Genomic DNA, 25,687 nt, shown 5'->3' on the forward strand with positions numbered 1-25,687 from the left:
GTGTCCTGCCCAAACCCGCCTGCTTCCTCTGAACCTGGCAGCTCCAGGCTCCCCTGGGGAGGTCTGGCTTAGAACCCAGGCCAGGCAGCACTGGACTAGGCTGACTTCCTTCCCAGGCCAGGATCCCTGCAGTCCTGGGCTGGCAGCCAGGGGATCAGTGGTCCCGTCTTGGGAGCCCTTGGGGGTTGGTTTCCTCAAGAAGTGGCACTGCTGGGTTGTTAATGCCAGGTCAGTCCTCTTCCAAGGCCGGGCAGGGAGCGGGTGAACAACCAGCCTAAAGGTTTGATGCTTTGGATACTGATCTGGCCCCATGTGGAGCCCTCCCAGAGGTTTTAGAGAAGCCAGAGTAGACGAAAAGAAGAACCAATAGCTGGTGGCTGGCAGGGAGATGCCCCCAGAAGACACGGCAGGTGGGCAAACTCTGGGAGCCACCCTGAGGACTGATGCTGGAAAACACAGTCCCCCATGGAGAACTCCCAGACCCACAGCCACAAGCACAGACTCTCTCAGACTCCAGGTGGAAGGACGGCCTTCCTCTAACAACTGAACAGGAAGATCCTTTGTGCCAGGTCCCCAAGCCCCAGTCATCCACTTACCCCTTCATTCACTGAGCACACACACAGCTCACACCTCTATTGTGTCAGGGGAGACCCTGAGCCCCTCCTACACTCCAGAGCCAACTGACCCAGTCCTCCAAGTGGAAGGGAGAGAGGTTCCTCAAGAAACAGTGGCTTTAGGTGGTCTCCAATGAGCCCTCCCCTTTCTGTGTCTTGTCCAGGGAGAAACAGAGTCCTGAGACCCTCAGTGTGTCCATGAGCACAGTGAAGGAGGCTCTGTGTCTTTAGACAAGTCACTTGACTTCTCTGGGCCTCTTCTCTAAATGATAAAATGGTCCACCATCAAAACTGCTCATCCTATAGCCCATAATGATCATGAGACCAAAGGTGTGACTCACCAGAGTTAGCAAATGTCAGTTGAGCACAGGGACTCTTCACAGTGGGGCACTGCAGTGCTCTTCTTCTCCTGGCATTCTGGATCCCTTGGTGGGGACCTCCAGTCTCCAATCATGCTACCAACCCAGTCACCAATCATGAACAGTGGAAAATTCAGGGCAGGAGAGACTCATTCTGACCCTGGGGATGCTCAGCCAATGCCAGGGTTGCATAGTGCCTTGGAGAGCTGCCCCCACCCTGAAGCATTACCTTGTCACCTGTCCCTTGCTAGGGAAGGGACCAGCCTGAACTCCAGGGGTACGGGCATAGCTTCCAGCCCTGGCTCTGCCAGGTATTGGCATTTGCTGTGTGATCTTGACCAAGTCGCTTAATCCTGCTGAGCCTTGGTTCCTGGATCTGTGTAATTGGGATAATAGTGTTTGCTTTGAAAGACTGTTGTGAAGACTAAATCAGAGACAGGTGGGATAGCACTCTGGTTTTTTTTAAAAAAAAAAAAAAAGTTAAAAAAAAAGAAACCATAGATATGTCTGGGCCACACCATTCTGCTTCCAAATCTAAAAGACTAAGGAGGACACCTGCCACGTCCCTTCATGTGCTCATCATGGACCAGACGATAAACTGACATGTCCTCTGCAGATATGCATGTGTCAGGAACGACTGCTGTTGGTGCAGCTATTGTCATAATCCATGGGATTTTGTTGATGATTTGGTTAATCATTGTTTCTCATCTTCCCCACAGGACTCACCCAGCCAGCTACCCCGAGGGAAGGAGGAAGGGGCTGCCCCCAGCCTAACTTCTCTGCTCCTCTTTCCACAGTGCCACCTGATGACCCCGTGATCCTAGGGGGGCCTGTGATCAGCCTGCGGGCAGGGGACCCCCTCAACCTCACCTGCCATGCAGACAACGCCAAGCCTGCCGCCTCCATCATCTGGCTGCGAAAGGGAGAAGTCATCAACGGGGCCACCTACTCCAAGGTGAGCCAGGGCGGGGAAGGACAGGGAGGGCTCAGAGGCAGAGAGGACAGCTCTCCCTGTCTCTCTGCAGCTAGCTCGCTCTCGCTCTCGCTCGCTCTCTCTCTCTCTCTCTCTCTCTCTCTCTCTCTCTCTCGCTCTCTCCCTCCCTCCTTATCTCTCTCTGCATGTTTTCTGTCTTACTCTGCTTCTTTCTCTCTCTCACGCCATGTCCCCCCCACCCCACCCCACCCCCACCTCCCAGCCACTAGTCTGTCTCTCTGTCTCTCTCTCTCTTTCCTAAAGCAATTGTTGGACAAGGTGAAAACCCTACAGTAGGGTATGGTCAGAAGAGGAGACTCATGGACAGAAGTGACCAGGGTCTAGGGCTGCCAGGCTGTCCTTGCAAAGCCCATAGGTTTAATTCCTACCCCTAAGGGATGACTTAGGAAGGGGGACCTTTCAGAAGTGGCTAGGTCACAACAGTGGGGTCCTTTTGAATACGATTGGTGCCCTCACAAGAGGCCCAAGGGGTACCTCTTGTCCTTTCCACCATGTGAGGTCAGAGTGAGAAAACTACCATACAGGAACCAGATGTCTGGCCCTCTCCCTACTCTGAATTACCTTTGTCTTAGACTCCCCAGCCTACAGAACTGTCAGAAATAAGATTCTGTGGTTTACAAGTCACCTAGTTTATGGTATTCAGCTACAGTAGCCTAAATGGACTCAGAAAAAAAAATGCCTAATTTAATTTCAATTTCAGAAAAACAATAAGTAAAATTTTAGTTATAATTATGTCCCAAATAAGTATTGCATGGAATGTATTAATGACTGATGATTATGCTGAAAAATAATGCACTGTTTATCTGAAATTCAAATTTAACTGGGCATCCTAGACAACTGGGCATCCTAGACTCGGGTTTGGCTGATCTGCATATCAAAGGAAGTTGTTAGTGAGTTAGCTAATCCTAGGGCCCCAAACTGTCAAAACATTGTCACACATGGCAGGATCATATCCCTATCCCAGGGCTGCCAGGTAAAGAGGTTCTGCCCTGTCCAAGATTCCTGACTCAGGAGCTATTTTTAAAAACCAGTGGGAGCTAGTTTTTATAAAGTACTCAAGATTTGATTTTGTTTGGGTATCAAGTGTAGCCCAGACCCACTGAAGTTATTCAAGTTGTCCAAACCTAAACCTGCTCTGCTGCCTGCCTAACCCTGCCCCACCCATTCCTTCCCACACAAGCCAAGACCAGGCTCAGCTCCCCTCCCTCCCTCCGCCCCTGAATGACCCTGCTTCTTCCCCCATGTGACCCTACCTGGCATGTTGTGGCATGACATGCCCCCTCCTCTGGGGAACTGTGAGTAATAAACTTTCTATTCAATGGCAGTGACCTCCTCTTCTGTTGACCTCACTATACCTGAATAAATACAAAATCCTAAGTACTTTTCAAACAGCCCCATCCAAACTTCCCTCCAGGAGACTGCATAGATTCTCTTATAGGCATAATATACATGGAACCTTTCGGATGAAGGGACCTTAAAGGATGGGGATCTAAGCTTTTCTTTCTAGGGACAGAAAATTGCAAGGAATTATGTCCTCTTCTTAACTGTCCAATGGCCAGCATCAGGATGAAGCCACAGTCTCCTGACACTCAGGCCTGTCTCTTTCCTGGGTTCTTCCCCGATACCCTCCAACAGATGGGCAGCCACCCCACAAGCCCACCCAAAAGTTGTGTCAGGGTCCTTGGCCTCTGAAGCTCTCAGAACCCCAGTGCTCTCCTCCACAGCCTCAGAGAGTGGGGAGGTGCTCGGCTTGCTCCCCAGCCCCAGCCCACCCCTGGCTCCTCTTCATGGATCCTGGAAAGAGAAGAAAGGCTTTTGCCATCAGCAGAGGATATGAAGCAAGGCTGTCCCTCCTCTGAGAATGTGTCCTTCCCATCCAAAACTGACCACCCTGCCAAAGGTTCATGCCAGGGCTGCTGATCAAAGCTTGGCTGCCACTCAGAGCCGGCAGCCAGATCCTAGGACCAATGCCTTCTCCCGGGCACAAGTCCATAGGGGAAAGCTGCCTCTTGGGAGATAAATCCTCTGTTCGCATCCTGGGCTGGAGCCACCCTATTATATTATGAAATACAGAAATATGACACGGGGAATAGATCATCCAGAGAAGGAGGGGGTGGGTTGGAGGGGGTGTTCCTTCCAGTGTGGGTGCCGGTTCAGTCCCTCCCTGAGGCTGGGCCAGCCTGGCCCTCCCAGGGTTTGTGTCCTACACAATCTCTTCATGTGGTCATGAAGCCCAGCCCCAGCCCACCTCTGTGCAGAATCCCAGGAAGGGAATGGCAGCAGGTGGCCACAGAAAGCCACAGGAGGCAGCAGGGCCAGGTTCACTCCCTGCACTGCAACCTCAGGAAACTCACTCCCTGGGCTCCAGTTCCTCATCTACAAAATGAAGGGTTGGATCAGACACCCTGGAAAGGTGCTCCAGTTCTGGCAAGCTGCAGATCTATAACTTAGAGCAAGCTGAGAGAGGCAGAGAGTACAGCAGGGGTCATGTGGTGTGGGCTTTAGGGACTATCAGAGTGCCCTCCCACTCTTCCCCTGCAACACCTGGCTCTCTTCCCTCCCAGAGCCTTCCAGACTTCAAGGTCCATTATCATAGGCCAAACACTATGTCTGATTTCCAAAGGCAGAGCAGCTCCAGAGGAGGGGCTGGGGGATCAAAGGATGAGAGAGAGAGAGGAGAGAGAGGAGGGAGAGGAGAGAGAGAGAGAGAGAGAGAGAGAGAGAGAGAGAGAGAGAGAGGCACAAGTACACACAAAGAAAGCAGGCTCAAAGGTCCACAGAAAAGATCCCTCAGGGCAGCTGGCAGCTCTCCAGTCTGAAGCCCTTAGCTTTATTGCATGGGTCATTGTAAAGCCTGTGGGCACAGGAGCTGGGTGGTCTGAACTTGAATCCAGACTCTGTCACCTTCTATCCTCCCTGTGCCTCAGTGTCCTTGTCTGTACCATAGATGCAACAACACCACCCATCCCATGTCAAAGAATGGTTTTAAGGATTGAACAAGAATCACCTGGCAGAGTAAGTTAGCATTAAGCCCAGCTTGTGAGACTATCACCTGTCCTTCACGGGATTCTCACAGGCCCTGGGATCCACCTGGACACCTGCATTCCCTAGATGCTGTGTCAGTGTCAGAGTGTCAGAGTACAGTGGGCCACAGGGTCCTACAAACCCGGTTTCAAACCTGAGCTCCATCACATATTAAGCTTTCTGCCTCAGTTTCTTCAACTGAAAATGGAATGATATTAATCACAAACACATGTTAATGTTGCCGAGGGATTTGAAATATGCATTGAGAAGACCTTGTAAAGAGCATGGCAAGGAGTAAGGGCTCTATAAATATTTGTATTATTATGGGCTCCCTTCCCCCAGAGCCTGCATGCCCCAACCTCAGCTCCCCAGCTCCAGAGATCAGACAATTGTAAAAATCATAGCTATCATATTGGCTTCGTTTTCATAAAAACCGGTCCTGGTTTCAAAGTCCCCAGATTGCTAGTCAATTCTGCTCTTCCACCATGTGACCAGCAGAGGAAGGAAGGGCCTCATCCCTGCAGGACACTAAGCCCTTTCCCAGGAGGAGGCCTGGAAAAAGAAGGTCCTCTGGCCCTTTAACCAACCCAGGCTGGTGGATGCTTCTCCTGTGTGGTCTGGGGATGGGACAGGCTGCATGTCTGGGCAGTGGCTTTGGCACCCTCCATGTCTCTTCCAAGACACCTAATCCCAGGCATGTGGGACAGCCAGGCTCCTTCCTTTTTCCTCCTGCTTCTCAGGGCCTGATATGAGAATGGAGGTCACATGACCTTCATGTGGAAAGCCAGCAAATCCACAATCCTAGAGGAAGAACAGACGATGGAAAAGGAAGGAAGAGAATGGGCTAAGTCCGGAGGGAAACCTCCCCCATTCCCTGGGAGTTAGCTTCCCGCCCTACCTGCTATTATCCAGGTAGAGGACTAGGCCTTGACCCTGGTGTAAGGACCAGCCAGGCTGGAGAGCCACTTGACCTGAGGTACCATCTTCCAGTGCTACCTCTGTTTCCTCCAGCTTCAAGCCTCCTGCTTGTCCCCAGAGGCCACTCGCCCGCCCACCACTGGCCTCCATTGGCCCCAAGCTTAAGCTGCTCAGAAAAGGGGTGAAGACTCGCAGCCCCCAGGCCTCTCACTCTCCATTAAGCAACCCTCGCCATCTGTCACCCCATCACCCTGTTTCCCATCTGTCCAGCTTAAGGCCTAGAGCCTCTAGCACACCTGAGTCATGTGGCAGCCACTTGTCCTAGCCTCTTCTGTGAAGAGCATCCCTTCTGGCTCTAGGGCACAAGGCTGGATGCAGGGTCTGGGGCAAATGGCCCTGTGCAGTGCTATACCTTACCCATACATACAGTCCAAGTGACAATGGGCCCACATGGATCCCCAAGCAGCCATAACCAGGGAAAGCAGAGGGTGATTAAAAAAAAAAAAAAAAGGGACACAGCAGGTGGGGGAGGTGAGTGGGGAGGGAGAATAGAGGAGGCCCTGTTGCCAGGCAATCAGGCCTGCTCAGGGCCTCTCCAGGCAGTTTGCATATCAATGAGCAGCCCAGATTTAGTACCAGGGTTGGGACACCCACACACTGCATTTCCTCCAGGCTGCCCATATCTGAGGGCTCAGCCTGCTCTCCACTGCCCACTGGGAGGCCTGGTGGCTTTGGAAGGAGCAAAGCAGCCACTGCCACCCACACTAGGCAACTGCCCCAAGGGTATTAATCTGCCCCCACAGTCCAGCCTCCCAGATCACTACTGGGAAACCAGAGAGATAAATGTCTCCTGGGTGACCTCAGGGATCAGTGGGAGGGTGGGTGCACAGGTACATGTAGGCAGACAGGTGAAGGACAGAAACCCAGCCCTGAAGAAATATACCCTGGCATGCTCATTTCTGGGCACATGATATATGTTCTGCATGGTGTGTATGCTGCACATGCGCCAGCCAGGGTCCATATTTATGCATGCACATGGACCCCCCAGGAATTGCCATCACAGTCACATGAATCAGCCAGGGCAGCTAGGAGGCTGGAGACTGGCAGCACATTAGCACCCATGGAGCTGGAGGGAGGTCTTGGAGGGAAGCTGTGGCCCCAGAAGCTAGTGACTTGCAATTAATAATTCGCCCCCACCCCTGGGTGATTTGCATGCTAGTGGAGGTTTCTGAAGTCCAAGGTGGGGGGGCTCAGTGTCTGAGGTGTATCCCCAGAGCAAGTTCAGTGAGGGGAAGAGATTAAGGAGGGGGAGGCGAGGGGCACAGGGCTAGAAGGGGCGGGAGAGTGGGCTGTGAGGAGAATCAGCAAATGATAGAATGTTCCACCTGCAAGATACCTTCAAGGCCACCAAGTCCCAAGGCTTCATTTGCATATGAGAAAAGTGCCAATCAGGGGAGATTTATAAAAGAGAAATGAAGCAAAAGAAAAGAAAGAAGACAGGAGAGGTGAAAAGATCAAGAAGAAAAGAGGCAAGGAGAAAACCCGGGTACAGATCGGGTAGCCTGGGGGCTCGCCTTCTCCTTGCCTTCTCCTTTGTTTAATGAACACATCTCCCTTTTTCTCTAATTAGGTGAAACAAACAACTTGAACCAGAATTTGTATTTCCCAGAAAGCACACGCCCGGACACAGTAAATATGTCATTAATCATCATTCCCAGGCAGAGGAGCAGCTGGGCTGGAGAGGAGGGGAAGCAGTCAGAGGACCTAATTAGAGCCCAGCCTCCCTGCCCCCTCCCACTGGCACCCACACACAGGCTCCCTGCCACCATGCCCAGAGTCCAGCAACTGGAGGTGGGGGTCCCCAGGCAGAGTCAAAGTTATATAAATATCCCTTGTTAGCACCTCAGAAGAAAGGAGGTGAGAAGAACAATGCAGTCCCCTCCTCCGCTCCTCCCCTCACCCCACCCCCAGGTCTTATTCTCATCCAGGAAATTGTTCTTATTATCACTTAGCTATTTATAGTCACAGTGAGGTTTGCTGAACAGCCCCAAGCCAGCCTGGTGCTGTGGTGCTGGCTCTAGCTGGGGGATAAATTATATGCCCTCCAGATATTTTTTGGACCTCAGTCAAGCACCCTGGCTCAGAGGCTGACCTGAAGACTCTGGCCCTGTGGGCTGTTTGGCCTGATCCCTTTGTCTGCTAGGACTGGCCACATCCTTCTCCTCTGGTCCCTGTGCCCAGGACCAGTGCCTCCCAGTAAAGAAAGTGCTGAGTCCTCAGGCCACCAAGGCCTGGCTGGTGTGCAGTATAGGAGAAAGTCCAGAGCTAGTGCCCTGTGGCTCTCCCTAGAATGTCATAGTCTGGCTTGGCCCAAAGCAGGATGTGTTGTTTTGTTGTTGTTGTTTAATTTTGAAATCAGGGTCTCAATAGGTTAACCCAGGCAGGCCTCAAATTTGAGATCCTCCTGCCTCAGCCTCCCAAGTTGCTGGGATTGCAGGAATGCACCACTATACCCAGTGATGCATTGATCTAGGCTGAGGCTCAGGCTAGGTTCTCCTTGTCCCAGAAGTCACAAGCTTTGCCCCGTGTTGAGAAGGATCACCCCAAGCTGAGACTAGATTCCAGCAGCCCACAGATTTCTGCTAGTTACCTCAGTAGCCATTCTCCTCCAGAGTACTGAATCAGTAATTGTTTCCACCTGCAAGGCCCAAGTTATAGGAACTGACCTCTGGCATCTCAGGAGGCTGGATGGGGTCACTCATTCTGAAATACCAGTCTACACTCTGCCCAGTAAGTTCCTCTTGCTCAGTTTTCTCTTGCAAAATAAAGATAATGCTCTTGAGAATGAGAAGCAACCCCATTGTTATTTCTTGGGAGGTTTTAAGGAAGTAGAGTCATCTATTCCCTGGCCCCAACTGGGGCAAAGCACGGCTGCTTCCAGTACCTCTTCCAAAGTGAAGTCCCTCCCAGGATGAGACTGAAAGTCTTCAAAAGATGAACAGACTCCAGTTTCTACCCTCCCACCCAGACACCCTCCCCAGCATGTGACTCCCTTAATGGGCCCCAAACTGATGGGAAGGTAGCTAGAAAGGGGAACAGGGGAGGGCAGAAGGTAGCAGCCCTGATGAGAGAACTAGGGACAGAATGGCATTTTGATCCAGTAGGAAACAGCAATGGCCCCAGAAGAGTGGGGACCAATGGCTTTAGGACTTGTCTTGGTTTCCAAGAGCTTCCATAACAAAGCACCACACTCTGGTACTTAAAACAGCAGTGCTTTGTTCTCTCACAGCTGTGGAGGCCAACAAGTCAGAAATCTGAGGTGGCGGCAGGCTGTCCTGCCTTTCAAGTATCTAGAGAAGAAGGCTGTCTGTCTCATCCAGCCCCGGCGGCTCCTCTTACATGTGGCAGCATCATTCCGATCTCTGCCTCTGTCTTCACATGGTTGCCTCTGATTCTGTGTCATCTGCTCCTCTCAAAAGGACAGTCATTGGATTTAGGGAGGACCCTCCCTAAACCCAGGAGGATCTCATCTCCAAACCTTAGAGATTAATAAGTACTTAACTAATCTGCAAGGCCCTATTTCCACATGGGATCGTGTAAGTTTCTGGGTAGACATGAATTTGGGGATACAGTTCAACCCACTGCACGACCCTAATCTTTATGTCACTACCAACATAAAGTATGAGTTTAGTCAAGTCCTGTCTCCTCTGTTAATTTCACCTGTTTCCTCCCCAGTCAGATGGAAAATAATGATATCTGTCCTGCTATGATTTGGTGGAGGCTCTAATGAGATAGGGAAGGGAAATGGTTTGAAAAGACAAAAGGGAAATAATTAAAAGTGGATGTGCATTGATTCTGCCTACATCCCTACCCTGCTCTGTCCTTGCCTCCATGCCCCCAGTCGCATCCCCTTCTGCAGACCGCAACCTTTCAGGGGCCACAAGCAGCCGCCCATTGCAAACTACCTCCTTGCTTTTCGCACAGACCTAAGACTCACCCTGACACCAGAGGCAAAATAGATGTCAGTTCATTTCTACATAAAACCTACTTGAAGCCTGATTTCCATTAGCCCCAGCCTGATTTCTTTTGTGCTTTTAGCTTACAAGTCCAGGCCGATTTTCACGCATGATAATAATATTTCTAGTTGCTTTTTCCTTCCACACCCCAGCACTCATGCCAGGGAACCAAGAGTAACCTCACCCCCAGCTCTGCAGAGAGACTGAAACCCTGGTCTCCTGAGCTGACCTACACACCCACACACTCCATCACTGCTCTCTCTTCTCCTCTCTGAGCTGGGCCCTGAGCCACCCAGGCCAACACAGCCCAGTGACATGGGGCCTTCTGTCCCTTTTCCCCCTCCTCTTCCAGACCCTGCTTCGAGATGGCAAGCGTGAGAGCATCGTCAGCACCCTCTTCATCTCCCCTGGTGATGTAGAGAATGGACAGAGTATCGTGTGCCGTGCCACCAACAAAGCCATCCCTGGGGGGAAGGAGACTTCAGTCACCATCGACATCCAGCGTGAGTACTGACCAGCCCCACCTGGCCTGGCCAGGCCCGGGATGGGAAATATCTTGTACCCCTGCCCACAGCTGGGGCCATCTGAAGGCAGAGGATGGGCCAGACAGCTCTGTGGATTGGCCAGTTTGTGTGAATGGGCACAAAGGACTATCTTGTTCTTATTGTCATGTGAAGCACAGATGAGAGTCCTCTGCAGAGGGCATCTTCGAGTCACTTTCACATTATATATCCACGTCAACAAACTGTCAGCAGCTGGCCCCACTGGCCTGCTGGAAAGGGAGCCAAGGCCAAGATGCTGGGAGCTGACAGGCACTCAGGGTCCAGAATGGGTCATAGCCATGTGCCCTGGAGAGGATCTACAGAGCCGCTCTCATGCAAGGGTTGGTCAAGGGGATAAGAGGAAGAGGAAGAAGGACGGGTGTTCATTCAGCTCATGCTTTACATGCATTGTCTCCTTTAGTCCTTACAACAGCACTTGGAGGAAATATGATTGTGGTCCCTAACTGGGGAGAGTGAGGCATCAAAAGGTTGGTTAATTTTCCCAAGGCCACAGAGGGGGACAGGCACCTGAGCTTTCCAGAGCCCACCCTGATAGCCCAAATTCTATACTCTGAGTCAGCCTTCAGCAGGTATGGCTATTACCGTTGATATCAACAATCACATGCTGTTAAGATCCACCGGCATCACATCCCAAAAGCCACCTAAAGGAGACCCCTAAATGTCCCCTAAAAAATCCCCCTAAAGTGCCTGTAAGCCCCCCGAGCTCGACAAGGCCTTTCTCACAGGACCAGTATAGGGTAGGTTTAAAGTATCATCCCTCAAAGGTGGACTTCTCCCCTCTCAGATCCCTCCCTGCCGTGGAACATAATGCCACTACATGCTGGTGACCTAGCCATAGTTGGTCATAGACTCTGAGTGACATGGCTGGAGTTGTAGGGTGGCATTCATGGTCTCCTCAGCACTTCACTCATTTTTGAAGAAATGCTTTACAACACTTCCTGACAGCCCTGACTTGTCTAAGGGTTCTTGACTCTGAGCATCATGTGGCTCCCCAGGGATGTGGAGTCCACAAGAGCTGTGCCTTAGGATTTCTAGAGCCTATCTTGGCATCCAGAGAGCAGAAGTTCCTCCCTCACTGCCAGCATCCTGACCCCATTTAGATTCCAGAGAGAGAAAGAAATGGTTATAAACATCAGGAAGGTCCCAATGCCTGGAGAGAATGGTGGAGTTCTTGGGAAGGCTTATCTTCACTATCTTGCCAGCAACTAAAAATCCCCTTGACCCCACAATTCACACCCCAGGGCTACTTCTTCCAGTTACTCTTCATTAATGAGAGTAGAGAGCAGCAGAGCTCTTGCTGAGCCTAAGGCAGGAAGCTAGAGGGAGGTGCCTAGAGCACAAAATTTAAGAAGGCCTCCCTTGATGGTGTAAGTACAGAGTGGGTCCTGAGAGGGAGGGCCTCCTTCAATTTTGCACCTGAGGTTCCTCCATTTCTTGGCCCTAGTCCTGCCCTGGCTCTCAGCACCACCTGCTTCTGTCCCAGTGAACTGGGGTTTGGAGCACAGGCCCAGCTCTGAGAGGAGGCAAGATGCTCTTGGGCTGGACAGTGTGACAGCCAGAACAGCTCCACCACTCCCGAGCTTGGCAGGCCTGAGCTTGTCAATCTTCACATCCCACCCCCAACTCGGGTTTCTTGTCTGATCTGACCAATGATGTCTCTAGGATTGACCATGAAGAAGAGCTCGCTCTCTCTAGACAAAAGCCAGATCTGGGGGAGGCACAAGGTATCCAAGCCCCCGAATATCTGTGGCCACTTCATGGAGCCCCTGATCTCCTTCCCCCAATCCTGGGCAGGAGACCTATACCAGCTACAGAATCCCATACAAAACCGACAACCTAGCTGACTCTCCCAGGACAGCAGCCAGGACCCTGGCAGGGAAGGGGGGAAGTAGCAGTGTTTCTGCTCCAGGCCACTCTCCATCACCCAGAAGAACCTCTTCCAGCAACAAGAGAGTCATCATAGTAATAGCCCACCCGGCTATTCAAAGACATCCTCTAGATGCACTCCAGCAAGAGGATCAATTTACCAGGCTGCACATGCTCTGGGGTCTGTATCAAGATGTCAAGGGCCTCTCCAGGTCTCTGGGCCCTGCCTGACTTTGCTTCCAAGGACATCTCAACTGTATCAGGAGGGAGGCATCATGACTGAGGTCAGGCTCAGAACCCTGGTCTCCGGTTTCCTGGAAGGACCCATCCAAAGCAGCACAGGGTAGTCGTTAAGGCTTGGCATTCTTCCTGGTTTGAATACTGAATCTGCCACTTACTGAGTGACACTCACCTGGTTAGTTACTCACTGTGCCTCAGTTTTCCTATTCATACATGGCAGTAGTCAGACTTACCTCCTGAGGTTGCAGTGAGAATTTCATTAAATCACTTACGTCAGCCCCTAGCACCATGCCTAACTCATTAGGAGCATTGTAGCCAATGCATTAGGACAAACAGCCACAGGTACATGGCAGCCACTCCCCAGGGAGCCCCCCCCCCAGCCCTAACAGGGGACAGGCCTTTATCCATTTGCCCCTGGACTCCATCTCCCATAACCAGAAGGTGTTTATAAGTGCCTGCCAAGCAAAAGCACAGCCTCTCCCTCAGCTCCCTCCGCCTCCTCCTTCCTCCTCCATTGATTCATTTGTTCATTCTGTAAGCGTCCGACTGTTTGCCGTGGACACCGTGGGCTGGATCAGAGCCGCCTGTGCAAACCTGCTCATTTTCTCAGTCAACCAAGAAGCATCCAGACTCAGCAAAAGCACATTTGTTGTTTGTTTCCCTTGGTCTTTATATGTTACCCAACGGAAGACAAAGCCCCCAGATTGAGTAATGGGAGAGAAAGCTTAACACTCCCAAAGCCTCGCCACATCTGGACTCCATGTCCAGCTGCCAAGTTTCAAATGGATGTGCTATAAAATCACTGAGTCATGAAGTTTCTCTTTCCCGCCCCCTCCTCCGTGTAATACTTTCCCTGAAAACACACACATACCCACATACACACACGCACGCAGGTTGATGATAGAAACACTAACAGACTCTCAGCTGTAACATCTGTTCAATGTGATCTCAGTTCCACTAGCTACATCAAAGCTGCCCTCCTGCAAGTTACGCAGCCGACATCACAAGTGGGATTAAAATCATGTTTAATAGTTGGATATGACATAAACTATTTATACTTCGGGAGCTTGGCAGACTCCTGGAAATTCATATCCTGCACATCCAGAGGAGACGGGAGAGGAATGGAGAAGGCATCTCTGAGTCTGGAGTGGAGGTGTGCAGGTAAAACTGATGTGTGTGTGGAGCCCTCCTGGGGCTGCTCTCCTGAGGCTCTTCAGGACAGGCTGGGGACTAAACATATTGCAGAAAGGAAGGGAGAAAACAGAAGAGAGGCCTCCACGGGCTAAACTGATAATGGCAGGTGTATGGTGGAGCATCAGGCAGAAAGAAGGGTCCTCCAATAGGTGGGCTCCATTCCCCTGCCTCCCAAGAACCCAACACTTTGTAAAGGACACTTAGCTAAGGGATGGGCCTTCTATCCCTCAAATTTCTCCCCTAATTCTATGGTGGGTTCCTAGATTCTATTGAAATGACACCTTCACTTCCTCAAACAAAAGCTGGTTTCACAGTATTGGAATTCATCATGTGAGGACACGGGCCAGCTGCATATTGGGTCCAAATGACAATCACCAAACCCCTATGCCTCCAGACATGCTTCTCCACAGCAAGGTGCAACCTCCCCTCTGGGTCTCCACAGGTGATCAGCTTAGCCACCAGCCCTGCATGGAAAGAGGGTCAGCTGCCTGATTCAGCCTTGCTCTCGAAGCTGGTAGGCAGCAGCTGGGGAGAGGATGTAGGATTGTCTAGGTGGGTGGGCGAGGGTCCTGGGAGGTAGAAGGAGAGTTCTCATGGCTATTCCTTGCCAGATACATCTTTGTGACCATTTGCATTATTGGTTGAAATAGCCACCTGTGTTAGTTAGCTTTCCACCACTAAAAGAAATACCTGGGATAATCAACTTATAAAAAGGAAACGTTGATTTTGTATCAGAGTTTTGGAGGTTCCAGTCCACGGTTTATTGACCCTGTTGTTTTGGGTATGTGGCAAGGTAGCATATCATGGCAGGAGAGTATGGTGGAGCAAGATGGCTCACCTCATAACCAGGAAGCGAAAGAGAGAAAGAGGAAGAAACCAGGATCCCACAGCATTCCCCACCCCCGCCAAAAGCACATGCTCAATGATTGAAATACCTCCCACTAGGGCCCGCCTCTCAAGGTTTCCACCACCTCCCAACAGTGCCTTGTAATTGCCCACAAAAAGGTAGCAGACCAGCTGCTCCTGCACCAGATGCTTCCCAGTTATGTAGTTCCCATCCTGAACTAGGAGATATTATGAGAATAGGCTTCCAACATAGGTAACTACCCACTGCTCAGATCATGGAGTTCTTTCCCCAGCATCTGCAGATCCTAACAAGTCCAGTGGACACCTCACAGGCCAACATCTATGTTCCCACACTGGCAGTGAAACATGGCACTAGCATGCATGGGGGTCAGTAGTCCTGACCTCACCTCCAGCCTTATTCCGCAGCTACAGGGTCTCAGAACCTCACCTGCCTCAACTAGGTGCCCACACCCAGTGGCCACAGTCTTTTTCCCTGTGCTTCTTTTCACAGGGAATCAGAGTGATCAGTATTTTTCTTGATGGCCTCTACAGAACTGGCTTCCTTACTTCTTTTTCTGGGCTGAAACCCCTAGCAAACCCTCATGACCTTTCACAATTTGCTTTGCGTGCTGGTGGGGTGCAGCCCAGGGTGCTGGCTAGCACGTGGGAACTGAAGTGCCCTTTAAGTCAGCCTAAAGTTGAAAGCCAGCCTGGCCTCCAGGCCGTGACAAGGGAGAGGGTCGAGCACTGGATCATGGCCTCCTCTCCCCTGGGGTGCAGATGACGCGGGGGCAGAGTCTGGAGCTATGGGATCCCAGCAGCAGGGTGACCCAGCCTGGAGGAGGTCGAGAGCAGCTGCCCCTGAGCAGGGCAGGGCCAGGCTGACATGAGGCCATTTGTGGGCTGATCTCCACCTCTCTTCCTCTCTGCTGAAGACCCCTCAAACTCTATTCCCATTTTTCCACCTCTCAAGTCTGTTTTTCCCTCTCCCTTTTCTCTATTTCTTGTTATTTTGTTTGGAGTTTCTCCTAACACCCTGTCATTTTCTGTCTCCGCCTGCTGGGTCTCCCTTTGTCTTTTCTGCTTTCAGTGTGAAATTTTCCTGTGATTATGCATCGCTGCAAATATGTCTGTCTGTCTCTGCCCATCTCTCTGCTTCTCTAGGTTTCTGTCTCCTTTTTTTACTCTTCTGCATTTCTCAATCCGTGTCTGTCAGTCTGTTGGTCCACCCATGTCTCTGTCTCCCTCATCTTTGTACCCATCCCTCTCTTTCCTCTCCCTCATCTCTGTACCTCTCTCTCTTCCTCTCTCATCCCTCCTCTCTGTTTCTGTCTGTCTGTCCCTCTCTGTAGTCTCTCCCAGGTCTCTGTTACCCTCTGTGTCTCTGTCTCTCCAACATGTCCATGCCACTCTGCTTTCCTCCCAAACCATCTGTGTAGATCTCACTGTGTCTTGCTGTTGCTGGTTCCTGTCTTCCTGTCTCTCTCCCTCTCTCTCTTACTTTCTGTCTCCTCCACCTCCCACCATTTAGCACTTCAGAGTTTGGCTTCTTATCGTGTCAAATGAGAAAACTGTAGCCCCAGCCCTGGGAGCTGAGGGACTGGTGACACCAGTCAGGACTCAGTGGAGATGATCATGCTGATGAAAGGCTGTAAATGCCACTTTCAAGTTACCAGATGCCCCAGAACCTTCACACAGAGAGAAACAAACAGACATTTCAAAGACAGGAAGCTGGTACTGAAATGGAGCTGGGGGTCCACACTCCCCCAAACCCTGCACCTGCTTCTCCTCTGCTTCCTGAAGTGTTTTGTTCTGTCCAGAAGCTGGAGGCTGGACAGAATGCTCCTGAGACCCAAACAATGGCAGCTCCCCGAGGGACATTCACTTCAATAGCAGGCCTTGAATCCACAGAGGGGCCAAGGTCCCCCCAGGACCCTTGAGGTTTGCACCTCCAGGGAGCAGGAGCCTCCTGCTGAGCCCCTCTTTCTGAAGACCTCAAGCATGGTGGCTATTCTGAGGGTGCCATATGGTGGCATCTCTGGCCTTAACCTCCTTGTGTTCCAGAGGGTCTTTCTGCCCTAAAATTCCACGCCCCCCCTCTGCCCCGTCTACAAGAGAATCTCTTCTCCCTGCAGACCCCCCACTTGTCAACCTGTCAGTGGAACCGCAGCCGGTGCTGGAGGACAACGTCGTCACATTCCACTGCTCTGCAAAGGCCAACCCAGCTGTCACCCAGTACAGGTGAGCATCACTGCGGTGGAGGCACAGCCTGACCTCAACCCCCCACCCCGTGCCTGTCACGTAGGATGTCACTTATCGTCCATGCATGGCTACCATGTGTGATTCACTGCAGGTGTCCAGATAGCCTTGTAATCAAATAACCCCCACACCCACCCACCTGCTGGCCAGGTGGACTCTTCCCTTCCTTCATGCGGCACGCATGCCTCTTCCACAGGAGGCAGGATACTGTGCCCCTCTTGTTCCAACAGCTTGGTTACTCGGTATTTCTGAAAAGAAGGAAAAAGGCTCAGGAACAAAAGTTAAAACACACCAGAAGAGTCAGGAGAGTCACTAGACTCTGTTTGACTGCTCAGGGTTCAGTGGGAGCCTCAAAACCCATGTGTTCTTGCCACAACATTGATAAAACCATCACTGTTTTTGTTTTTTTGTTTTTTGGGGGTTTTTTTTTTTAGTATTAGGGATTGAACACAGGAGACTTTTTACCCTAAGCTACATCCCCAGCCCTTTTTATTTTGAAACAGGATCTCACTCACTTGTATCTTTGCCTCTTAACAGAGCTTCTTAAAGGCAAGAACTGCAATTTAGTCACTTATGGCTCTCAGCATGTAACACAGCGCATGGCATCAAACTAGGGCTCCTTATGTGCGTCTGATGGATGCGATCTCTGAAGGCCCAGAGCTGCTCCTCTGGGAGCCTCCCCACCTATGTGCATCGCCACACAGGATTCCAGAAACTAAGTGATCTGAGAGTTTCTCAAATGCAGGCTGAGGATACTTACCTCACCTCCTTTGGATGTTCCTTTGTGATACTCACCAACGCCCTAACTCGGCCCTGTCCTTTCCCACCAGCCCGGGCTCCATGGCAGGGCCCAGGGCATCACTTCTGCACGGATTCGGTCATTAAGCTGCAGCCTCAGAAAATGCCAAGGAGGATAATGGTCTCAGTCTAGGAAAGCAGCCGGCCTTAGGAAGTGGAGGACTGGGGAGACAGGAGGCAACACAGCCCCAGCAGGCAGAAGGGAAGGAAATGGGTCAAAGAGGCAGCGGAGACTCAGGTTGCACATAAGGAACAGCTCCCTGCAGCGTGGATAATTAAGCAGCCTAGGAACAAGGAACCCAGGAAGGACATGAACCTTTCCCTAAGGACATTTTAAAATAGGATGAAAACCCATCTGTCCTGCCTGATTTAACCCTTCCCTACCCTGGATGCAGTAAGATCAGGTGACCTTCAGGGTCCCTTCCAAGCCAAGGACCCCTGGCTCCCAGAAATTGTGCAACCCATTCAGGTCCAGCAGGCAGGTCTGATATGGCTAGGGTCTGGCGTCTGTCCAGAAGTGACTTAAAGATCCAGAAGGAAAAACCAAGACTCCTTCTCTCTGAACTGTCACCCCAGGCCTGCTCTCCTCTGTCTGCTCCCATCCCTGAGTTCATGGTCCCCAAATACCAGGTGTGACATGCCCAGAAAACTCTGCTAATGCCAGTTTCCCAGGGCAGCCCCTGTCACCTAGAGAGCCCCCACCCAGGACCTACCCCTGCCCCATTCACCTTCACAACCAGACCCCAAATGACTGCTGAATCCCAGAGACAGGGACAGACAGATTCCAATTTCCACTTCTTGTCACTGCCAAGATCCCGGTCATCTGAGTATTTAGTGATCAGAGACTGGACACACAGCAGGATAAGACCCAGAAGATAGAGCCTCTGCCAGCAGGCCACCCCACACCGTGGCAGGTTATGCAAATGTGCAGGAAAGGAGGCTGCTGAACCTGACTGCCAGGGCCACCCACTTAAAAAAACAGCAAGAAGACCAATGATAATAAGGACAAGGTCATTGTAAAGCACATGTGGTCAATCGTGAAAACTCGTGAATCTAGGCAAAGAAAAGATGGCAGTTAACGGGGCTATATTGCAACTCTTCTCTCATTTTGAAAGTTGGGATTTTTTTCAAATAAAAAGTTAATAAACACACAGAGAACATACAGGTTTCCCTAGACACTAAGATCCTGTGGGATTCCCTTCCTCTCTGTCCCACTCTGGAGCTCAGGGAACCCCAAGCGAGACCCTCCTATATAAAGGAGCCCTGAGGAGCAGGAGGGGCACTAGTTCTTATTCATCACTGTCCATCATGATTAGCCAAGGGCCCTGAAAACGTGTTAGTGCAGGCTTGGGCTCCCTCCAGGATTCCAGAGGCTTTGGGGGAGCCCTCTGGCACCCAGGAAAAGGCAGGAGAGTCCGGGTAGGCTGAGCTGCAAAACAAAGGAGGTGGAAGGGCTGTGGAGAGAGGAGGCTGCGGGCACCTGCAGGCACCCGAGCCCACCCACACCTGCTCAGCCCCTCCCCACCCCCACAAGACCTCACCAAATTCTCCTTCTAGATGCAGCGTTGGAACCCAGGGGGAAAAGCCTTAAGCAAATCCCATCACATAAGTACATTGATTTTTCCCAACTGACTTTGACACGATTACAGGGATCTTTGTTTCTTTATTTTGATTCGTCTTGATTGCTTCCTCTCTGGTCTACCTAAAAGGCTGTAATCTCTGAAATTAGAGATTGGCCCTCCCCCATGCCAACATCCCAAAAGGGGCACGGCTGGGCAGAGAGGCTGTTATTTCAGCTGCCCCCAGGGACCTGGGGCGAGAGGTGCTGTGGGCTTTTTCTTTGGAAGGTTTTTCTGTGTGTCTCCAGCAGACAGCAGGATGGGGGGCTGGCACTGCCCAGACGAAGCGCAGGGCTGTTCAATGCTCCAGTGTGAGGGCTGTGACATGCCAGGCCTCCTGATTCTGTGATATAAATAATTAATCCTCTTACATTTGTTCAGACCAAATTAGACATTGATTGGGAAAGGCTTAAGCTGACTCCATTTCAGAGGGGCTGGGAGAGGCGGTAGAAGTAACAGCAGATGCACTAGAATGTTCTGACCCCCAAGAGGAAGAGGAGCCACAGACCAACAGGAGGAAAGGGAAGAGATGAGAGGGGGTGGAGGCTCTTTGGTTTCCAGCCCCATGCTATGGCTGGAGTGCAGTGGTTAGAGCCTTTGGGCTTGTGAAAAGGCCCCTCAGAGGGCTGTTTAGTGTGGGAGGGAAGAAGAGTGGGAGGAAAGACTGGCTGGACAGGCTGAGCAAGATGGGAGCAGAGGTCTCTGGTGGAGTGGAGGGAGGGGTACCGCCTCAAAAGGCCCTGGCCTTGGGTTCCTGAGGATCCTACCCCCACAGCCAGCTCCTGCTACAGCTCTGAGAGAGCCCCCTCCCTAAGGGCCCCAGTCAGAAAAGGCCTAACTTCTCCCAGAGGCCCTGGGGAAGAAAAACACCTGGGCCTGCCCATTAGACCCAGTAATCCTGGCCCCAAGCCAGCCCCAGCCTCAGCCCCAGTCCCCTGGTGCTGAAAGCAGCCAGGAGCAGGGGCCTGACTTGGGTAGAGCAGAGCTTCTTCCTGCCCTCCCCACTGCTCCAACCCCCTCGCTTCAGCCGAGTAGAAGAAATAGGGTCTGGACACAGATCCCCGACTGTGTGTCTGAAACTGAATTAATCCACCTCAGGCAGGGGCCGTGCCTGACTATTAAGTCTGGTCATTAAATTAAACTTAGGAATTGAAACGATTCATGAATAACTCATAATGGTTTGTTGGGAAGCTCCTTAAGCTCTCAGGGAGCTATGCTTTGCTCTTGTTGTTAAACCATAATTGTTATTATTAATCGTGTTCTTAATAATTACCCGATATTAATTCAAGATAACAACCGTGTGGTGCCAGCCTAGGTGTTCCATGGGATGCACAGAAGTGGTGTCTTTTGGGACTAGACCAGACTGGGCCAAGAACTGATGGAGGGGAGGGAGGAGATGGGACTCAGTAGTACCAGGAAAGATCCAAGAGCACAGGAAGGGGAAGAGAGCAGCCAGCAGCCACAGGGGAGCCGTGGCTGTAGGGCACCAAGGTGGAGGCTGAGCAGCCTCTCCAGCTTCAGAAAGACACAGCCCTAAAGCTGCCTTGAGCTACAATAGGAGGAACCTGGTTAGAAATTCTGTGATTTCAAAGAGAGGGACTGCTATCCTCAATAGGATTGATTATACCAGGAAAGCGGTGAGCTCTCTCTCCTTGGAGATCTGCAAGGAAAGGTCCCACCTTCACACACGTGCACACGCACACACATGTACACGCTCATACCCACGTGCAAAGGCTCACATGCACACACATTCTCGATGCATGCAAGCACCCTTACGGGGCTGCAGCTCTGCAGACACATGGAAGGGACCTGGTAGCTGGTCCAATGCAGCAATTGCCATCCCAGGGTCAGTCAGAACCAAGCCAAGCCTAAGGCTTTTCGGTCTCTGCCACCTCCATTCCCTGCGGTACTGATTGGCATCTGAGAGAAACCTCCTGTCTTCCCCCCCACTATGAATCAGGGTTGATGGAGATGTGACCTTGTAATAATAAAGGCAGGTGAGAGAGCAGAGGCTGCGGAGGAATCGGAGCAAGCGCCAACCCTGGGAGAGGTTGAATGGCCTTCCAGGGAGAGCAGGAGCACCAGAAGGGCCCCGCCCTGAGAGCAGGAGTCAGGACTGAGAGCTGAGAGAGGGGGGCATGTGGGAAGAGAGGGACAGGCAGGCACCTCACACCCCTCCCACATCTCACTGTGCTTGAAAACCAAACTTCCTGGGGCCTCGGTTTTCTCTGTGTGTGTAGGGACGTGTGTGTCCACATGCACACTGGTACACAGGCATGTAATCACTAGACCTTGAACTCCCAGGGCATAGATTCATACCCCTTTTCCAATGTTTCCCAGGGTAGGGCCTATGACAGAGCTCAGAGCAGAACATCCAGGCTATTTGGTGTCCAACAGTTGGGTTGTCCATGGTCTAGCCAGGCAGATGGGCTGGCCAGCCCGATAACCAAGAATAACCCACTCCAGAATAACCCCTCCCGAATAACCCACTTGTCAAATGCCACTGACTATGGCCCCAAAGCCCACCGCCTGCATGACCTATGGGAGGGTACAAGTCCAACTCCTCCTGAGCCTTTGAAATAACCCCTGTGCAGAGACAGCCCCTGAGAGAGCTGCTTTCTTGTGGGATGGGGGCATCCAGCTCCCTGAGGGATGGCCTTGCATTCGAGATGCACCCAGCACCCTGGCCTCTGTTGCAGATGGGCCAAGCGGGGCCAGATCATCAAGGAGGCCTCTGGGGAGGTGTATAGAACCACCGTGGACTACACGTACTTCTCAGAGCCTGTGTCCTGCGAGGTGACCAATGCCCTGGGCAGCACCAACCTCAGCCGCACGGTGGACGTCTATTGTGAGTACAGAAATTGGGAGCTTCTCTGCATGAGCAGAACTGGGTAGTCTCTGGCCGGAGGAACCATGGCTGGATTCATTGCATGCAACATAAACATCATGCTTCCCAAGCGTACAGTGCATTGTACTTTGCAAAAAGCTTCCTTGTCTAGGGTTTCATGCTTATTTTGATCTTCAGAATGACCCAGCTCAGACTGCTATAACAAATTACCATAGTCTGGATGACTTAAACAACAGAAACCAGAGTGCCAGTGTGGTTGGTTCTGGTGAGGGCTCCCTTCCTGGCTTACAAACAGCTGCCTTCTCACCTGTTATCACCTGGCACAGAGAGGGAAAGGGACCAAGCTCTCTTCTGTTCCTTCTTAGTTGTGGTTGTTGTTGTTGTTGTTTATTTATTTTCTCAGTATTGAGGATTGAACCCAAGGGCACTCTACCTCTGAGCTACACCCCCAGACCCATTTTTTTTTTAAATTTTGAGACACAGTCTTACTAGGTTGCCAGGCTGACTTTACGCCTGTGATCCTCCTGCCCCAACCTCCTAAATAGCTGGGAATACAGGTGTGTGCCACAGCACATGGCTTCAAGCACATTTTCTAGGGATGGTACTGCCTACTTCTTGTGGACCTAAGAAAGGCTGAGTGTGGGGGACAGGGGTCTCCTTCTCACTTCCCAATCCCAGACCCCAGGTCCAGCCCAGGTAGAAGGGTAAAGGAATGGGCCCAGTGGATTGAGATGGCCCAATACCCTGCTCTTTCCTTTCCTTCTGTCACAATGCTGGGGGCAGCAGGAGGGTTGCGGGAGCTCCCCAGCCCACCTGACGCCTCTCTTCTTCTTCCTCCCCATCATAGTTGGACCCAGGATGACCACAGAGCCCCAGTCCCTGCTCGTGGATCTGGGCTCTGATGCAGTCTTCAGCTGCGCCTGGATTGGCAACCCGTCCCTCACCATCGTATGGATGAAGCGGGGCTCTGGCGTGGTGAGTCCACCACGCTGACCCCAGGGGACCTCTGGCAGGGTGGGGGCATAGTAGGACAGGAGGGCCCCTCTCACAGTTAGGTGAAGAGAGTCAGCCTCCAGAAGAGGATCCCATAAAGAGGAGAGGGAACCCAGGTGCCCACCTGTACCCATCTCACCCTGAACACATTCAGCTTTTGCAATTTTGCCCTATGGTCAACCTTATAAAAGCAGGTAGTCAGTAATATGGAGTTTGGGGGAAGTCACTTGAAAGACTTTTCAGTTCTCTCCCAGCCCAAAATGTTACCCCTAACCTTGGAGTTACCCTTTGCTTTCTTCCTGGGGTCTTCTTTTGAAATGTATGTATTCTATAGTGTTCATGAGTTTGCCAGACGACCCTCCACAGGGGCAGCAGTGAGGGCCTTGAGTAAGAAAGGAGAGGGAGACAGAAGGAACTAAGCCTCTGAGATGGCCAGTAACTGACCAGAGCCACACGGGTATTAGCTGCCAGAGCCAGGTCTCAATCACTGACCTATCTAATGCCAAAGTCTACATTCCTGTCATCGCCCCAAACTGTGTCCCAAAGGGATACTGAACCTGACTCAGACAACACAGGTCCAGGACCCTCCACCATTCAGCCACAGGGTAATCTCATCCATGGCCAGCCTGGGAGAGGATGAGCCATTGAAGGTAGAGGATGGTCAGCATCCCCTCTCTCTGGAAAGCTGGGGGTACCCAGCCAGGGAGTCCTCCCTCCACACACTGCCCACAGGGCTGCACCTGGACGTACTGCAGCAGCGTCTCTGTGTAGGTGGGAGCTGCTCTCCACATCCACAGGGCCCAGTCTGCCTACTGCCTTCCCACCTGGGCTTTTACCAGGACACTGTCGCCTACTCACTACCAGGCCTGCCTCTCAGCCACCAGGATGAGAGACAAAAAGAGTGAATCCTCGCCCCCCCCCCCCGCTCTTTGTGTCTGACCCTCCCCCATTTTTCTAGGTTCTCAGCAACGAGAAGACCCTGACACTCAAATCTGTCCGCCAGGAGGATGCTGGGAAGTATGTGTGCCGGGCTGTGGTGCCCCGGGTAGGAGCTGGGGAGCGCGAGGTGACCCTGACTGTCAATGGTAAGACCCCCCAGGAGGGTGGGCTGGGGCGGAGGGTGCACCAGGCATTGCCCCAAAGAGACTGTCACTGGCTCTGGGCCTTGCTACCACCTCCAGCTATGGTCCTTAGTAGTTATGTCTGCCCCTTTTGGAGTCCTGGTCAGAGCCAAGGTTGGAGGTGAAGAAGAACCTGGGGGGTTTTCTGATCACGTCTCTCCTTTTTGTTATGTTTAAAGGGGTCTCATAGTAGCTGATGATTTTTTATCCTGGACAGGAAAAGAGTCAGAGGTCACCCTTGTGACCATATCCCTTGTCTGCCCTTTGATCTTGACCTGGCCATGCGGAGTTTAAAGGCACATCCCCCACTTTTATGGCCAGACTCTTCCCATCACACAGAGCCACTCAGCCGTGGAGAGCTGTCACCACCCCCAGGGACCAGGTGTGTAGGGTCCTCTTGAAGGCGAGGAACATGTCTTACTATACACAACGATAATAATGACAGCAGGACAGTGTTGTAATAGTGGGAGTCTGTCAATAGCTATGGTAGAGGGGCAGGATCTTCAGATCAGATCTGGATGCCAATGTGGGTGGCCATGGAGAAGCTGGGACCTAGCCCAGGCCAGATCCAAGAAGGTGTGGTGCCAAAACAGAAACCCCAATGTCCCCACTGTGATGTGTGTTTGGGCTGTGATAAAGCTACCTATTGGAGAGGGTGAGAGACACCAAGGCCATGTCCCTCAGCCACCTCCAAGGGTTTGACCCCATTTCTGGTGTGGTCATGATCCTTTGGGAGACCCCTGCTCCCACCAAAGGCTACCTGGGATCAAAAATCTAAGCCACAGACCCAACTGTGTAAGCCTCTAGATCTGGCTCCAGACAGGGGCCTGGGAGGGGACTCTCTGAGGGAAATCATCCTGTTGGCTTCATCTCCACCCAGGGAGCTGCCCACTGACAGCCTCATCTAGTCTCCCCCTTTGCTAGAGAACTAAAACCAGCTTGGTGCTTCCTCAGCATCCCCCTCTGTGTCCCCATTAGCCAGCTCCCATTCCAGGTGTATTTCCTTTCCTCTGCCTCCCCGACAGGTATGGCAACCCCAGAGAGAGGGTGAATCTGCCCAGAAACCAGAGCGTTCACAGACCACCTGTCCAGGGCAGAACCCCAGCTCCAGAGCGCTCCAGCCTTCCTGTGTGTCCCCAGGATGCCACCAATAAATTGGCACTGCAGGGCTAAAAATAACAGCATCTGATCGCGCCTCCGTATATCCATGGCAACACAGGCTGCAGCCTTTTCCTGCCGGGCCGGTGTCTGACACTCGGCTCAGTGCACCAGGCCACAGTGAACCAGCCATCTTCCCACTGCCCACTCTGGGGAGGGCGCTGGGGAGTCAGGCTGTCCACGCCTGCTGCCAGCTGCAGTCCACACTCCTGGGACCCTCAGACTCACAAGTGCCTTCCAGGGTCCTGGAGCCAGAA

General features: G+C 52.0%; 1 protein-coding gene across 6 annotated transcripts in view; it reads left to right on the plus strand.

The window, feature by feature from the left end:
* Kirrel3 (kirre like nephrin family adhesion molecule 3) overlaps positions 1-25,687 on the plus strand; it is a 555,957-nt gene that overhangs the window by 511,456 nt on the left and 18,814 nt on the right. For all 6 annotated transcript variants that reach the window (XM_046432698.2, XM_058575268.1, XM_046432699.2 and 3 more), the window contains exons 6-11: positions 1,771-1,928; positions 10,278-10,428; positions 16,770-16,875; positions 22,010-22,158; positions 23,006-23,133; positions 24,110-24,236. In XM_046432698.2, coding sequence (XP_046288654.1) covers positions 1,771-1,928; positions 10,278-10,428; positions 16,770-16,875; positions 22,010-22,158; positions 23,006-23,133; positions 24,110-24,236 — 819 coding nt within the window. The remainder of the gene's footprint in view (positions 1-1,770; positions 1,929-10,277; positions 10,429-16,769; positions 16,876-22,009; positions 22,159-23,005; positions 23,134-24,109; positions 24,237-25,687) is intronic.

The sequence above is a fragment of the Marmota monax genome, unplaced genomic scaffold, assembly GCF_021218885.2.
Source record: "Marmota monax isolate L192 unplaced genomic scaffold, Marmota_monax_Labrador192_F-V1.1 WCK01_AAM20220418_F8-fsc00062, whole genome shotgun sequence".
Lineage (NCBI taxonomy): Eukaryota > Metazoa > Chordata > Mammalia > Rodentia > Sciuridae > Marmota > Marmota monax.